Raw genomic sequence first — 16904 nt, forward strand, 5'->3', positions numbered from 1 at the left:
AAATAGTACTTTTACACATGGAGTCTTCTGATCATTTTAGTGTGCTAAGGACTGAATTGCCTTGATACTCGAGAACTTGGATGAATTACTCAATGATCCTTCTGAGACTCTTAAAAATCTAGCATAGCATGTGTCTGTCCATTTATGTCTCCCAAACTCTGCTAATTGGACAGCAAAATAGTCACTGCATACTATATATCATTTTAACTGTATATCTATGCTTTACATAAAAATTCCATTTTAAAAATATGTAGTTAGATTGCTAGTCATTTTTGTTCAAATATATATATATATATATATATATATATATATATATATGTATGTATATATATATATATCATATGAGATTTAATTATTTCATCTTTGTGCCCACACATTAGAATTTTGAGAAAGGGATTGTGGAGGTTCAATAGTCAGTCATTAAAATATAACAACCATTCCATATTCCCTATGTATCCAGTACTTTTCTAAGAGGATTCCACACCACCCATGATATCTCCCCTCAACTCTCCAGTAGGTATTTTTGCCATCTTCAGTTTAGAGACGAGAAAGCTGTTGTTTAGGGAGGCTAGAATAATATGCCTGTGGTCACAAGCTTAGGTAAACTAATCACTTAGCAAGCTCATTCTTACAATAGGTTTCAGTAAGGAAATAAATATAAACATGGCTTAGTGGGGTTTCTCAGAAAAGAACTTTGAAGAACATTGACCAGAGATCTGCACCACTTTCTCTTCTCTCCCATTTTTATAAAATACAAAGTCTTGGTAAAAATGAAAGATATATCAGTAATATGTTTAATATATATTCTATTTCATTATACATATTATATGCACATGTATATGTGTGTAGGCATAAATTTTCTGTAACCTACTTTTAATAAAGGTTGAACTTCTCCTCTAGATCACCACCCAACAGAGTTAGTGGAAAAGAAAAGTTATTAGGATACTAATATTATGATGTTGTTATTAGGATAAAATTACTAGAATATGATTATTAGATACTAGAGAAAATTTCCTGACTCTGACAGGAACTTGTAGAATACTCAAGCCAGAGTAAGATCCATTGCATACTCTGTTAGCAAACACTCAAGTTCTTCAGATATCCTATGCTCAATGCCTCTCTATCCAGCAACAACTTCCCAGAGACAGCTGCAAAAATGCTCAGAATTGTCATGGAGGAAAATTTCTCTACATTCAGTCTCTCCACATGTACAACTTCCCTTTCCCATATACACTGTAACTTAAAGGACAGTAATATGATATTGAAATGAAATGCATCTTTTGAAATTTGTTAATTGTATAGAATCCACATCAATATTCGTCTCTTGGAAGATAAATTCTCTCTTTGGAGAGAAATGTCTCTTTCCAGGTATCTCTAATGTAAGGAAGTAAATGAATAAATATAACAAAATATTTATAGGTGTGATGATACTTCAACATCTCCCCCACCAAAAATACATATATTTGTTTTTAAATATATGTTTATTTCAGAATAAATAACATTGGCTTTTATTTTTTATTTATTTTTTATTTTTACTAGATATTTTATTTACATTTCAAATGTTATCTCATTTCCTGGATTCCCCTCCAAAAAAACTCTATCCACTATCCCCTCCCCCTGCTCACCAACCCACTCACTCCTGTTTCCTGGTCCTGGCATTCCCCTACACTGGGACATAGAGCCTTCACAGGACCAAGGGCCTCTTCCAATTGATAACCGACAAGGCCATCCTCTGATAGATAAACAGCTGGATCCATGAGTCCCACCATGTATACTCTTTGTTTGGTAGTTTAGTCCCTGGGAGCTCTGTGGATACTGGTTAGTTCATATTGTTGTCCCTCCTGTGGAGCTGCAAACCCCTTCAGCAACTTGGATCCCTTCACTATCTCCTTCATTGGGGACTCTGTGTTCAGTCCAATGGTTGGCTGAGAGCATTGAACTCTGTATTTGTCAGGCACTGGTAGAGCCTCTCAGGAGACAGCTATAACAGTTGGTAAGCACTTGTTGGCATCCACAAGAGTGTCTAACTTTGGTGATTGTATATGGGTTGGCTTCCCAGATGGGGCAGTATCTGGATGGTCATACCTTTAGTTTCTGCTCCATACTTTGTGTCTGTAACTCTTTCCATGGGTAATTTGTCCCCCTTCGAAAAAAGGCCGAAGCATCCATACTCTAGTCTTCCTTCTTGAGTTTAATATGGTTTGTGAATTGTATCTTGGGTATTCCGAACTTCAAGGATAATATGCACTTATCAGTGAGTGCATACCATGTATGTTCTTTTGTAACTGAGTTAGCTAAGTGAGGATGATATTGTATAATTCCACCCATTTGCCTAAAAATTTCATGAAGTCACTGTTTTTAATAGCTGAGTAATACCCCACTGTATAAATGTACCACTTTTTCTGTATCCATTCCTCTGTTGAGGGATATCTGGGTTCTTTCCAGCTTCTGGCTATTATAAATAAGGCTGCTATGAACATAGCATGTGTCCTTATTACATGTTGGAGCATCTTCTGGGTATATGCCCAGGAGTGGTATTGCTGGGTCTACAGGTACAACTTTCTGAAGTCCTATTTACAATTTTCTGAAGAACAGCCAAAATGATTTCCAGAGTGCTTGTACCATCCTGCAATCCCACCAGCAATGGAGGAATGTTTCTCTTTCTCCACATCCTCGCCAGCATCTGCTGTCACCTGAGTTTTTGATCCTAGCTATTCTGACTGGTATGAGGTGGAATCTCAAGGATGTTTTCATTTGCATTTCCACTGATGACTAAGGATGTTGATCGCTTCTTTGGGTGTTTCTCAGCCATTCAGTATTCCTCAGTTGAGAATTTTTTGTTTAGCTCTGAACCCCATTTTTAATAGGGTTATTTGGCTCTCTGAATTCTATCTTCTTGAATTCTTTGTATATATTGGAAATAAGCCCTCTCTCAGATGTAGGATTGGTAAAGATCTTTTCCTGATCTGTTGGTTGTTTTTTTGTCCTATTGACAGTGTGCTTTGCCTTGCAGAAGCTTTGCAATTGTATGAGCTCCCTTTTGTCAATTCTTGATCTTAGCACATAAGCTATTGGTATTCTGTTCAGGAAATTTTCTCCTGTGCCCATGTGCTCGAGGCTCTTCCCCACTTTCTTTTCTATTAGTTTCAGTGTGTCTGGATTTATGTGGAGGTTCTTGATCTACTTGGACTTGAGCTTTGTACAAGAAGAAAAGAATGGATCAATTTGCATTCTTCCACACACTAACTGCCAGTTGAGCCAGCACCATTTGTTGAAAATGCTGTCTTTTTTCCACTGGATGGATTTAGCTCCTTTTCAAAGATCAAGTGAGCATAGGTGTGTAGGTTCATTTCTGGGTCTTCAATTCTATTCTATTGATCTACCTGTCTGTCACTGTACCAATACCAGGCAGTTTTTATCACAATTGCTCTGTAGTACAGCTTGAGGTTAGGGATGGTGATTCCTCCAGAAGTTCTTTTATTATTTAAAACAGTTTCACTATCCTAGGGTTTTATTGTTGTTGTTGTTGTTGTTATTCCAGATGAATTTCCAAATTGCTCTTTCTAACTCTATAAACAATTGAATTGGAATTTTGATGGGGATTACACTGAATCTGTAGATTGCTTTCTGCAAGACGGTCCATTTTTACTATATTAATCCTGCCAGTCCATGAATATGGAAGATCTTTCCATCTTCTGAGATCTTTCTGTAGAGACTTGAAGTTCTTGTCATACAGATTGTTCACTAACTTAGTTAGAGTAACCCCAAGGTATTTGATATTATTTGTGACTAGTGTGAAGGGTGTTTTCTTAATTTCTTTCTCAGCCGGTTTATCCTTTGTATAGAGGAAGGCCACTGATTTGTTTGAGTTAATTTTATATTCAGCTACTTTGCTGAAATTATTAACTGTAGGAGTTCTCTGGTCAATTTGGGGGGGGTGGTCATTTAAGTATACTATCATATCACTGCAAATAGTGATATTTTGACTTCTTCCTTTCCAATTTGCATCCCTTTGATCTCCTTTTGTTGTCTAATTGCTCTGACTAGGACTTCAAGTACTAATATTAAATAGGTAGGAAGAAAGGGGGTAGCATTATCTAGTCCCTGATTGTAGTGGTATTGCTTCAAGTTTCCCTCCATTTTATTTGATGTTGCCTACTGGTTTGGCTGTACATTGCTTTTACTATGCTTAGGTATGGGGCTTGAATTCCTGATCTTTATCATGAAGGGGTTTTGGTTTTGTCAAATGGTTTTGCAGCATCTAGTGAAGTGATGATGTGATCTTTTTCTTTGAGTTTGCTTATATACTGGATTACATTGATGGATTTCCATATATTGAACCATCCCTGCATCCCTGGGATGAAGCCTACTTGATCATGATGGATGATCATTTTGATGTGCTCTTGGATTTGGTTTGTGAGAATTTTATTGAGTATGTTTGCATCAATATTCATAAGGGAAATTGGTCTGAAGTTCTCTTTCTTTGTTGGGTCTTTGTGTGGTTTAGGTATCAGAGTAATTGTGACTTCATAGAACGAATTGGGTAGAGTACCTTCTGTTTCTATTTTGTGGAATAGTTTGAGGAGTATAGGTATTAGGTCAACTTTGAAGGCCTGATAGAACTCTGTACTAAACCCATCTGGTCCTGGGCTTTCTTTGGTTGGGAGACTTTTAATGACTGTTTCTATTTCTTTAGGGGATACAGGACTGTTTAGATCGTTTATCTGATCCTGGTTTAACTTTGGTACCTGGTATATGTCCACAAAGTTGTCCATTACATCCAGATTTTCCAGTTTTGTTGAGTATAGGGTTTTGGAGGAGGATCTGATGAATTTTTTGGATTTCCTTGGTTTCTATTGTTATGTCTCCCTTTTCATTTCTGATTTTATTAATTTGGATACTGTCTCTGTGACCTCTAGTTAATCTGGCTAAGTGTTTATCTATTTTGCTAATTTTCTCAAAGAACCAGCTCCTGTTTGGGATCTGTTTCTTTTTATTTCTACTCAGTTGATTTCAGCTTTGAGTTTGATTATTTCCTGCTGTCTATTCCTGTTGGGTGTATTTGCTTCTGTTTGTTCTAGAACTTGCAGATGTGCTGTCAAGATGTTAGTGTATGCTCCCTCCAGTTTCTTTTTTGGAGGTACTCAGAGCTATGAGTTTTCCTCTAAGCACTCCTTTCATTGTGTCCCATAAGTTTGGGTATGTTGTATCTTCATTTTCATTAAACTCTAAAAAGTCTTTAATTCCTTTCTTTATTTCTTCAGTGATCTAGCTTTCATTGAGTAGAGTGTTGTTCAACTTCCACATGTATGTGGGTTTTCTATTGTTTATGCTGCTATCGAAGATCAGCCTTAGCCCATGGTGATCTAATAAGATGCATGGGATCATTTCAATCTTCTTGCATCTGTTGAGGTATCTGTTTTGTGACTGTTTATCTGGTCAATTTTGGAGAAAGTACTATGAGGTGCTTAGAAGAAGGTATATCCTTTTGTTTTAGGATAAAATGTTCTATGGATATCTGTTAAATCCATTTGGTTAATAACTTCTGTTAGTTTCACTGTGTCTCTGTTTCCATGATCTGTCTATTGCTGAGAGTAGGGTATTGAAATTTCCCACTATTATTGTGTGTGGTGCAATGTGTACTTTGAGCTTTAGTAAAATTTCTTTTATGAATGTGGGTGCCCTTGCATTTGGAGCATAGATGTTCAGAATCGAAAGTTCTTTTGAATAGATTTTCCTTTTGATGAGTATGAAGTGTCCTACCTCCTTTTTTTTTGTTTTGATAACTTTAAAATTGGAAGTCGATTTTATTCGATATTAGAATGGCTACTCCACCTTGTTTTTTGGGACCATTTTCTTGGAGAATTAGTTTCCTTCCTTTTAATCTGAGGTCGTGTCTGTCTTTGTCACTATCGTGGCTTTCCTGTATGTAGCTAAATGTTGGGTCCTGTTTACATAACCAGTCTGTTAGTCTATGTCTTTTTATTGGGGAATTGAGTCCATTGACATTAGGAGATATTAAGAAAAAAAATTTTTGCTTCCTATTATTTTTGTTAGAGGCAGAATTATGGTTTTTGTGGATATTTTCTTTTTGGTTTTTTAAAAGAAGATTATTTTCTTGCTTTGTCTAGGGTATAGTTTCCCTTCTTGTGTTGGAGTTTTCCATTTATTATCCTTTAAAGTGCTGGATTTGTGAAGAAATATTGTGTAAATTTGTTTTTGTCATGGAACATCTTGGTTTCTCCATCTATGGTAATTAAGAGATTTGCTGGGTATAATAGCCTGGGCTGGCATTTGTGGTCTCTTAGGGTCTGAATGACATCTGCCCAGGATCTTCTGGCCTTCATCATCTCTAGCAAGAAGTCTGGTGTAATTCTAATAGGTCTGCCTTTATATGTTACTTGACCTTTTCCCTTACTGCATTTAATATTCTTTCTTTGCTTTGTACATTTGGTGTTTTGATTATTTTGTGATGAGAGGAATTTCTTTTATGTTCCAAAGTGTTTGGTTTTCTGTAGGCTTCTTGTATGTTCATGGGTGTCTCTTTCTTTAGGTTAAGGAAGTTTTCTTCTATAGTTTTGTTGAAAATATTTACTGGCCCTTCAAGTTGAAAATATTCACTCTCTTCTATACCTATTATCATTAGGGTTGGTCTTCTCATTGTATCCTAGATTTTCTGGATGTTTTGGGTTAGGAGCTTTTTGCATTTTACATTTTCTTTGATTGTTGTGTCAATGTTTTCTGTGGTATCTTCTGTGCCTGAGATTCTCTCTTCTATTTCTTATATTCTGTTGCTGATGCTTGCTCCTGACCTCTTTCCTAGGTTTTCTATCTCCAGAGTTGTCTCCCTTTGTGATTTTTTTTATTGTTTCTACTTCCATTTTTAGATCCTGGATGCTTTTGTTCAATTCCTTCACCTGTTTGGTTGTGTTTTCCTGTAATGCTTTAAGGGATTTTAGTGTTTCCTCTTTAAGGGCTTCTACCTGTTTACCTGTGTTCTCCTGTATTTCAGGGAGTTATTTATATTCTTCTTAAAATCCTCAATCAGCATCATGACATATGATTTGAAATCCAAATCTTACTTTTCTGGTGTGGTGGGATATCCAGGACTTGCTGTGGTGGGAGAACTGGATTTTGATGATGCCTAGTAGTCTTGGTTTCTTTTGGTAAGATTTTTGTGTTTCTCTTTCACTATCTGGTTTTCCCTCGTGTTAGATGTTCTTGCTGTCTCTGGCTGGACCTTGTCTCTCCTGTGGGTCTGAAAGCCTGTGTCAGCATTCCTGGGAGATCTGATCTCTCCTGGCAGAACTTGTGTACTGAGAGCTCTAGAACAGCCCAAGGCTCTCAGTGCAGATGGTGACTAGAACAATCCTGTCCCAACTGCTCCACTGTTCCTGTACCCTGTGTGCTCCTCACGGCCGTGCTTCAGATAGTTATTGGAGAGAAAGTGTCTCTCTCACCTCTGAGCTCAGAAGTGAAGGCTCTCCTGGGAGAACAGGTTTCTCCTGGTGGGACCTGTGCACAGTGGGCTGTGAAACAATCTCAGCACGAAAGTGCAGATGTCAGACCAGAAGGATGATTTCTCAGCTGCTCCACTGTTCCTGTGTTCAGTGTGCTTAAATAACATTCTTAACCTGGAGAAATTTTCATTTGCACAGTTTTAGTTTCTCTCAACATGAGAATTTCTTTCTCTACACAGTAGAAGATGCATGTGTCAGTGTAAATCACCTTTAAAAGAATTCCTTTCATCCTTTCAGGTTGACATTAACACTCTCCTGTCCAATGGATCTCAAGAATTTCCCAATGGATGTACAAACATGCATAATGCAACTTGAAAGCTGTAAGTAAGAGTGACTTACTTTTTCTGAGCATTTATTAAATGTAAATTTAAGTCTTTAGTGGCTAGATCAGATAATTTATTTTATAATTTTCTGGGCACATGTCTATTGAATAAAAGAAAAGAAAATCATTGAATATGAACTGACATCTATATATGCTGAAAACTTGAAATGGTCCAAGCATTTTATGCATACTACATCAGATAAGATTTAAAAAATTCGTATTCCCATATTTTTAGATGTGAAAACCATCTCTTAGAGTGTCTGGGTAATATTCAATAAGTAAGAGCCATAGGTGACTAGCTGCCTGCCTCCTTACCTTAGACTTTTCTATGAGGTTGAGTGTTTGGCATTTTAGCTAAATATGCTCCATGGGTCATGTCAGGAGAAAGGACTTTAAATGTATGGAGACTAACCGAAGCTTTCAAGTTTTCTTCAGATGTCTTTCTGGTAAATGAATATCACTGATTAACACTAACATTAAACAAAGTGTCAGAAGTGTGCTTCATTTAACACTTTTGTAGTAATATAAATGATAGAATTGTACACAAATGATAAATATGTACATAGTAATTAGTGTGTACACAGTAAAATGCTTTACGATGTTTATTCAAAGTGAAATATATATATATGTTTTTTGGTTTTTTGGTTTTAAGAAAGCTCTATTTGAACTCTTTCCTGAGGAAAATTGGAAATTTTATCTGCAGAGTTCAGGGTCTGATAGGCAAGCCTTGTAGTAAGATGGGCATGCCACTAGATGGCGTGCAAAACTCGTGGGGGAACATGGCCCAACCCTCTATCCCCATCCAGCACTGCTTTTTGAGGGCTTATAAATATTTATTTCTCTGATAATAATTCTTGTCTTTAACTTGTAAATGGTTTACTCTGTGTCTCTTAAATATTAAAGCCAGGCATGGACAAAATGAAAACATCAGTGAAGGAAAAGCAAGGCAATCTAAAACTGGGATATTTAGATGTTTCATGGAGGAGGAAGGAAGGAAAACTGCCTAGCAGTGCATTATTCAAACTTCGTACGACAAAGAAGAGCAACTTTATGACAGTTGACTCTGTATCTTGACCAATGGAGGACATAGAGAAACTAAGTAATTTTTTTTCCATAAATTCATCTGATTTCTTGAGTCAAATTTATAAAATTTTATTAAAAGATAATTATTTCATAATTATCTTACTTAAAAGTATCTTATTTTAAATTATCTTACAGGAAAAATGTAAGACTTAGAGAAATCATATATTTATATATATGTGTATACACACACACACACACACACACACACACACACACATATATATATATATATAAATCACTGGCTCCATGACTACTGTAAGTTATTTAGAGGTCAAAGGAAAATTGTTCAAAGTTTAAGGAGCAAAAAAATTATTTGGCAATTTTTTTTATATTTTCTTATTACATGTATGTGCATGCATATGTTTATATGTGAACACATGTGTACACGGGTGCACATGTATATGGAGATGTACACATATGGGGGCCAGAGATATCAGGTGTCTCCTTCGGTTGATTTGCTACTTTTTTTACTTACAATACTTACCTTATTTATTTACTTATTTTTAGATTGGAGCTCACTTACTTGGCTACTAGCTACCCGAAACCAAAAACTCTAGATCTCTTCCTGTCTTGACCTCCCCAGCCTATGCTTGAAGGCACATTCAGATATTTACTAGCATAGATGGTTAAAATCAGGTCATCATATTTGCATAGTAACTATTTTTCATTAGGTAGCCATGTCCTTACACCAAATAACCGCATAGATTATTTTACCAATGAACCAAGATTATGCAATGTGTTTTTATAATATTACAAGAATAGGAATAGGAACTAGTAACAAGATAGGGCACTGTGGTTCAGAACTGTAGTTTTCGGTATTGGGGAGTCTGAGGTATGAGGTTCATGAGTTCAAAGCCAGCCTGGGTTATTTAATGAGCCCTTTATTTCAAAATGAAAACATAACAGAGGCCTTGTGACATCATTCAGTGGTAGACAGAGCACTTGCTTTGCGTGTTCAAGGTAAAAATAGCAATAATCTACCCCACAAATAGAACAAGAAAAAAAGGAAAGACACACTAGGGAATGAATGCGAAAAGAACAATAATTAATGGAGATGATTAATATAATGTGGACATGAAAGGGTCTGTGTACCTGTGAATCAGAGTTAAAAGTGTCATAAAGTCATATAAGTAGGATCATGTCACAGACATTAAGAAACAATTGGAAAGTCTAAAAAGGAAGTATTTATAAGACTATTAACAAATGCAATATTAGTACATTTGGGGTTTGGCATATTCAGGTTTGTTGCCAAAGACAGAACTCAAATTAAATTGTTAAAAGTTGTGTGAATTTTGGCTCAAGAAATTAGATGAATTTACCAGAAAGAAAGGGAGATAACTACAAAGAACATGCCCTTAAGGAAACCTTTCATTTATAAGTTGTTAGGAAGAAATTCTAGGAAAGATGTAATAGATGATACATTAAACTTATTCCTGTCTTAGGAAGCTGTAGAGATATCTTTTAAACTATCCACTATGGCAACTACATTGAATGAAACTGAAAGAACAGAAAATAGAGCCAGTGTTCTTGCTGACAGTGGCAGCTGTGATTAGAATAATGAAGATTAAAAATTAAATTCTAAATAACTGAAAAAGCAAAAGATTAGATGGTAAGGAAAGAAAGAGCAAAGTCTGGCAGTCTATGAATAGTAGCTGAGGAAGAGAGACAAATGAAGAACGCAGTATTTGAGGGAAGGCTGGGTTGTGGAGCTCAGAGTAAACACAGTCGTGGTCCACTGTTTGATTGTGGGTGTCTGCAACTGTCTGAGTCAGCTGCTGGGTGGAGCCTCTCAGAGGACAACATGCTCCTGTCTGCAGGCATATCAGAGCATCATTAATAGTGGTAGGGATTGGTGCTTGACCATGAGTGTGTCTCAAGTTGTGCCAGTTATTGGTTGGCCAGTCCCTCAGTTTCTGCTCCCCCTCCCCATGCCTGCATTACTTGTAGACAATATAGATTTGGGGTTGAAAGTTTTGTGGATGGGTGGTGTCTCTACTGGGTTTCCTTTCTGAATACAGGAGGCGGCCTCTTCAGGATCCATATATCCTATGTAGTCAGTCACTGGTAAGGTTACCCCAATTTATTCTTGGTCTGTCTCCTGCAGATGTCCCCCAGCTCCTCACCGCTGTCAGCTGCAGATTTCCATTCATTTTCATGACCATCTAGCCACCTCTCCTGTCCTTCCCAACACCTGATCCTGAATTCCCAATTCCCCTCCACATCCTCTGTCCCTTCCAATTCCCTCCCACCATCTGCCACTATGACTATTTTATTCCCCCTTCTAAATAAAATTCAAACCTCTTCCCTTGGGTGTTTTTTCTTGATTATCTTCCCTGGATCCATGGAGTATAACAAAGTACCTGTATTTTGTGGATTATATCCATTTATAAGTGAGTACTATAACAAAGTACCTGTATTTTGTGGATTATATCCATTTATAAGTGAGTATATACCTTGGAGAACTGGACTACCTCACTCAGAAAGATATCAAGTTCCATTTATTTGCCTATAAAATTCATGATGTCTTTAAGAATACGAAGGAAGGGGTAGGAATTCCACAGGAAGACAACTAACTTGAACCCTTGGGCCTCACCCTTCCAGCTCATAAGTAGCAGCTGTGCAGCTTGACCTTTATGTGGGTCCTGAAAAACTGGAATGGGGGCTATCCCAAAAGTTGTTGCCTGTAGATGGGATATGTTCTACAAAATGGGCTGCCTTGTCTGGCGTCAGTGGGATAGAAAGGGCCTAGCCTCATAGAGATTTGAAGTACCAGTGTAAGGGGGATAATAGGGGCCCTACTTGCTAAGAAAAGAAGGGGAGAGGGAAGGGGGAGAAGAACTATGCAGGGGTGACTGGGAGTGGGAAAGTTAATGGGAGATAAAATGAATAAGGAAAAAAAAAAAAAAACAGCAACTGAGGTCATATATGTACAAGACCTGCACAAGATCAAGACAGCAAAAAGTTCCAGCTTAGATGGGAAAGGACCAGACAGGTCCCACCCATAACTGCAGAGTTCTTAGTCCTTAAGGGCTTCTTAGAAAACAAACAGATAGTCAACAATTGTTTAAAAAGTAATCTCTAGTGGGCTGCCCATGCCTCAGTGGGTGACTGTATACTCATGCACATGTGGGTAGCAATAATTCCACTCAATGGATTAATAACGTTTAAAAAACATAAAGTTGACAGAGAAATATGTTTAATGCCCTAGGGGAAACTAGAGACAAAGTAGAGGTGACTCAAGATACAATCTATACAATCTGACAATTTCAAATACTAAATATTAAAATTAATAAGGGAAGTTCATCAGAACTATTTGATGGGATCCAAGGACTGGCACATTGAGTCTTTCGTGTATCTGACTTTCTCAGGATGTTTCCAGGAAATCTAAAGCTGAACACAAGAGAAAGAAGCTCTTGCTGCTTCCCTCTTTCTCCTTCATTGCTGTAGCAGGAATGACTGCCCTGCCTCGGGTGGTTCCTTGGCTTGAGTCCTTCAGCACTTCCTTCCCTCTTGATAGGAACTGCTTTTCCCCATAATGCAAGCACCACTGGTTAAGTCTCCTTAAGAAATGCTGTGAGAATCATGCACAAAGATGATGCCTATAAGACCAGAACTGACCGTGAAAACAATACCGGAAATTGTATTTTGAGAAAATAAGGAATGATCCCGCATGTCTCAAAATATGTATTTATATCTTGGTTCTAAAATGTTGCATCTTTCACAACATAGAAGGAAAGAAATGGTTAAGAAGGAAGAATCCACAGGCAAGTCAACAATTAGGAGCCCTGTGAGATTGTGATGAGACATGAAGATCCATCAGAGAAAACCCACAAAAACAAACAACATGTATCACCACAAAAACAAACAAACAAAACCCCCCAAAACAACAACAAAGAGTAACTTATGAGTGAGAATAAAAAAAGAAAAAAGAAAGAAAGGAGAACATTATAATGAAACAAACTTTTAAATAGAAAATAAAATCTGTGTGTCGTGTCAAAAACAAAAACAAAAACAAAAAAAAACAAAAGTAATCTTAAATTTACATATTGTTATATTTACATATTGAAGATAATTTTAATTTATGAAAGTAAATGAAAAAAAAAGAGTTCTGAATCCACATAGGAAATTCTAGCCTCTCAAACTGTATGGTAGCAAACATTAAGACTAAACTTAATGGTATCCTTTTTAAGGCACCATGCCAAAAACAATTGAGACGGGAAAAATTAAGAAATCTACACTCAAGAAATTCATCTACATAGAATGTATAGATCTGCGTGCCTGTGTACCATCCTGTCTGTCTGCCCATCTGTTTTTTTCTGTCTGTCTCATTGCCTAGCTTTCCAGTCCTGAAGAACTAATATAGGCGAATGTTCCTTTTAGTCCTATAAGCACCTTATAACTGAACCATACCCCAATCCCTAGTATACTAATTTTAATATAAAAATAAGTGTAGGAAACTACTACAAAAATATTTAGCATTCTATAAAAAGAAATCTATAAAAATAGTTCTGAAACTATATGCACTTAACCACATAACTTCTAAAAAATGAGAAGCAAAGTAAGAAACAGGTAAGCCAGAAATTAAATACACATGGAAGATATTTGTGAGCCACCCAGAATACTGTACAGCTAGAAGACTGGTCTTAGCTTTGTGCCTATGGGAGCATTACTCAAGACTATAATAAAAATAAGAATAAAGTCACAAAGGAATTTTCAATAAATGTCTATGCATGATGAAGGCTTGGTTTTCCTTAATTGTTTTCTCTTTGGAAACAAACTTTATGTGTGCCGACATCAGTTATAACGACTGAAGTCCCTTCCCAGTGAGGAGGAGTGGGGCAGGAAGAGTCATGGCCTTCTCCTTCATGTCTAGACAGGGTTGGTTTAGAAACCTGCAGTTCCCACTGAATGACTTCTTTAAAGAGAATTTTACAATCATTGAGCTGTCTTTTTGAAAGATTTTTCATTGACTTAGTTTTATTAAAAATACATGTATGTGAAAGGCACTAGTAAAGTACTTTGTATTGACAGGCAGTAACTAACTCTCAAATACAGATCCAGTATGAGGTTAGTCCAATTTCTAAACAATTTATAGTACAAAGAGATACACAGCAATAGGGAAGGTTCTGTATTTTATGTGTAGTTCTTTTATTCACATCATAAAGAGCATTTATAAATTTGTTGGTAGTACCAGTTGTCTGCCAAAGATGACAGGATCCTTAATCATCAACATAACCACAAGGCTCTAAGCCTGGCTTCACATCTAAAGAATATAAGAAAAGAACACCCCTGATGTGTAACATTTCAACAAATTTCAATTCTTAGAGATGGAAAAATAAAGTAAAAATGAGAAACAAAAGAAGGCCAGTGGCAAACCATCAGCCCCAAAACTCACATACAAGTAGCATATGGATTCAACAGGTTACCCCTCGGGACACACACATACACACATGCAGGCAAGCATGTACACACAAACACACACACACACACACACACACACACACACACACACACACACACACCATGCCTTGATGCACAAATATATGCATGCACAAATGCACACACACACATGCATGCAAGCACGTACACACAAACACACACACATACCATACACACACACACACATACAGATGCATGCACAAATGCACACATACAGGCACACAACCACACACACACACACATACAAACACAAATACACACATATGTATATAACAAGAATTAATTTTAAAAAAAAAGAGGGATTGGAGGAAGTCAGTGACAAGAGAAATAATTTACAACTTCAACAACAAAAGAGAAACAAAATAGTAAATACAATCATCTCCAGTGCCCTAAATCTCTAAAAAAAAAAAAAAAAAAAAAAAAAAATTCTCTTTAATGAGAAAAGGGCTTCAATGTCAATTTAGAGAAAGCAAAGAGAAACAAAGAAAGAAAGAAAGAAAGAAAGAAAGAAAGAAAGAAAGAAAGAAAGAAAGAAAGAAAGAAAGAAAGAAAAAAGAAAGAGAAAGAAGAAAACAAAAAACAAAAGAAAAAAGAAAAAAGAAAAGAAAAGAAAGACAGGAAGGAAGGAAGGGAGGGAGGGAGGGAGGGAGGGAGGGAGGGAGGGAGGGAGGGAAAGGAAAGGTAAAGAAGGGAAGGGGAGAGGAGGGGAGGGGGGAGAGGGCAGGGGAAGGGAGGGGGAGGGGAGGGGGAGAGGGGAGGGAAGAAGAGAAGAGAAGAGAGAAGGGGAGGGGAGGGGAGGGGAGGGAGAAAAGAGAACCTTTGAAATGTACTTAAAGGTTTTTTGGGAAAAGAAATGTCTAAAAGTAGGGGCAGGGTTTTGTGGAGGTGTATGACAGAACTTTAAACATAGAAAGCTTTTTACGATTGACAATTTCATGTTGAGATTAAATTCATAGCCAGGTCTGATATATAGATTGCTTACTATGGATCTTATACTAAATTTAGCTATTTAAAAAATAGAGTTTGTGATAATATTTTTAACAATTATGTCCTAATAATTTCTACCATTATCCAAACTCTCTCATAATTTAAGAGTTTGGATTAAGTACTGTTGTGCTTTTTCTTTGCTTACTCAGAGATACAGATGGTTCTTGTTTGTGAGTATTTGTTATTTAATCTCTGTAGTTACAATGCTAGTTAGGAAGAAAAATCTCCCTCAAGTTGAAAATATTGGCTGGTGAATGCATTTCTTGTAGAATACACTCCTATGTGTACTTCAAGCAGCACATCCCTTGCAACAGCAGTGACTTTTACCACCTCTTTAGCTCACATCTTTGTAACTGGACTTTTCCATTACCAGATCTTCTAAACACATGGCCATATAATAAAAAATGTGATGCAGCCACCAGCTTATAAAGTGATGGTGTCACAAATAGCTTCATGATTTTATGTCTTTCAAATATATTTCCTGATTTAATCCTAGTTACAAAGTAATGAAATAGGCTTATTTCTACTTCAAAGATAAGCCAACAATACTTAAAGATGTTTTTCCCATATGGCAGAAAACAATTAAATAAACAGTGAACTGTGACTTAGTAACTCTCAAAGACATTATACAAACATTAGTCACCTTTAAACCTGGAAGGATTACAGTTGGCACAGGACACATCAAGACTAAGTTCTCAACACACACACAAAAAAGGTTTATTTGCCCCAGAGAGACAAATGTCAGGGGAAAAGAGACAAAGAATGGGAACAAAGAACAAGGAAAAAGGGGACCCAAGCAAGGAAGAGAGAAAGGGGTATTTCCCCCTGAATGATAAAGGACTACCTCTGGTTAGGGAATGAGACAGCCATGGCTCAGAGGCAAAACACAGTCCATAAAGCAGTAAGAGGAACCCCTTTAAGGTTAGAATGAGTTGGTTTGTTTTGACTGGGCATGCTAATTAGGTAAGCCAAAGGGAGCTTTTGATTGCTGGTGTTCCTTGATTGTGAGCCTCAGAAGGAGGAAGTCTCTAACCAAGGGAATAAACCTTCATGGCTAGCTTTAGTGAAGTAATCTATGGTTGAGCAAGGGAGAGGGAAGGGGGAAGGGCAAGGCCTGCCAGTGCCATGTTTACCATGCTTGGGCCTGCTAGAGTGCGTCCGAATCTGGTGAGTCTATTTATAAACTGTCACTATGATAGTCCTAAGATTTCTCCACAAGATATACATCTCCAATACTTATAAGAAAAGGTTGGTTTATATTTTTTCTTCATTCCTTTCTTCCTGGCTGTAGTCCTAGTTGTTAAAATTGACGTCAACTTTCAAAAGAAGGTATCGGTTGGCAGTGTCAGACTATGATCCCAGCAGCAAACCACTTTAGATTCCAACTATACTTCAACCAGTAAAATATCACACTCTATGTCCTCCCTTATGTATTTGTCCATGTAGCTCACATAAATAAATACCAAATCTCTGTGCTTTCCTTTAGTTAAATATCATTTTTCTGGGGCTCCCCTGTCATCCAGATGTGATTAATCATCCAGAGATTTGAACAG

General features: G+C 37.0%; 1 protein-coding gene across 2 annotated transcripts in view; it reads left to right on the forward strand.

Moving 5' to 3' along the window:
* Glra3 (glycine receptor, alpha 3 subunit) overlaps nt 1–16904 on the forward strand; it is a 189653-nt gene that overhangs the window by 114256 nt on the left and 58493 nt on the right. For both annotated transcript variants that reach the window (NM_080438.3, NM_001368774.1), the window contains exon 5: nt 7758–7840. In NM_080438.3, coding sequence (NP_536686.3) covers nt 7758–7840 — 83 coding nt within the window. The remainder of the gene's footprint in view (nt 1–7757; nt 7841–16904) is intronic.

This window comes from Mus musculus, chromosome 8, assembly GCF_000001635.26.
Source record: "Mus musculus strain C57BL/6J chromosome 8, GRCm38.p6 C57BL/6J".
Taxonomy (NCBI): domain Eukaryota; kingdom Metazoa; phylum Chordata; class Mammalia; order Rodentia; family Muridae; genus Mus; species Mus musculus.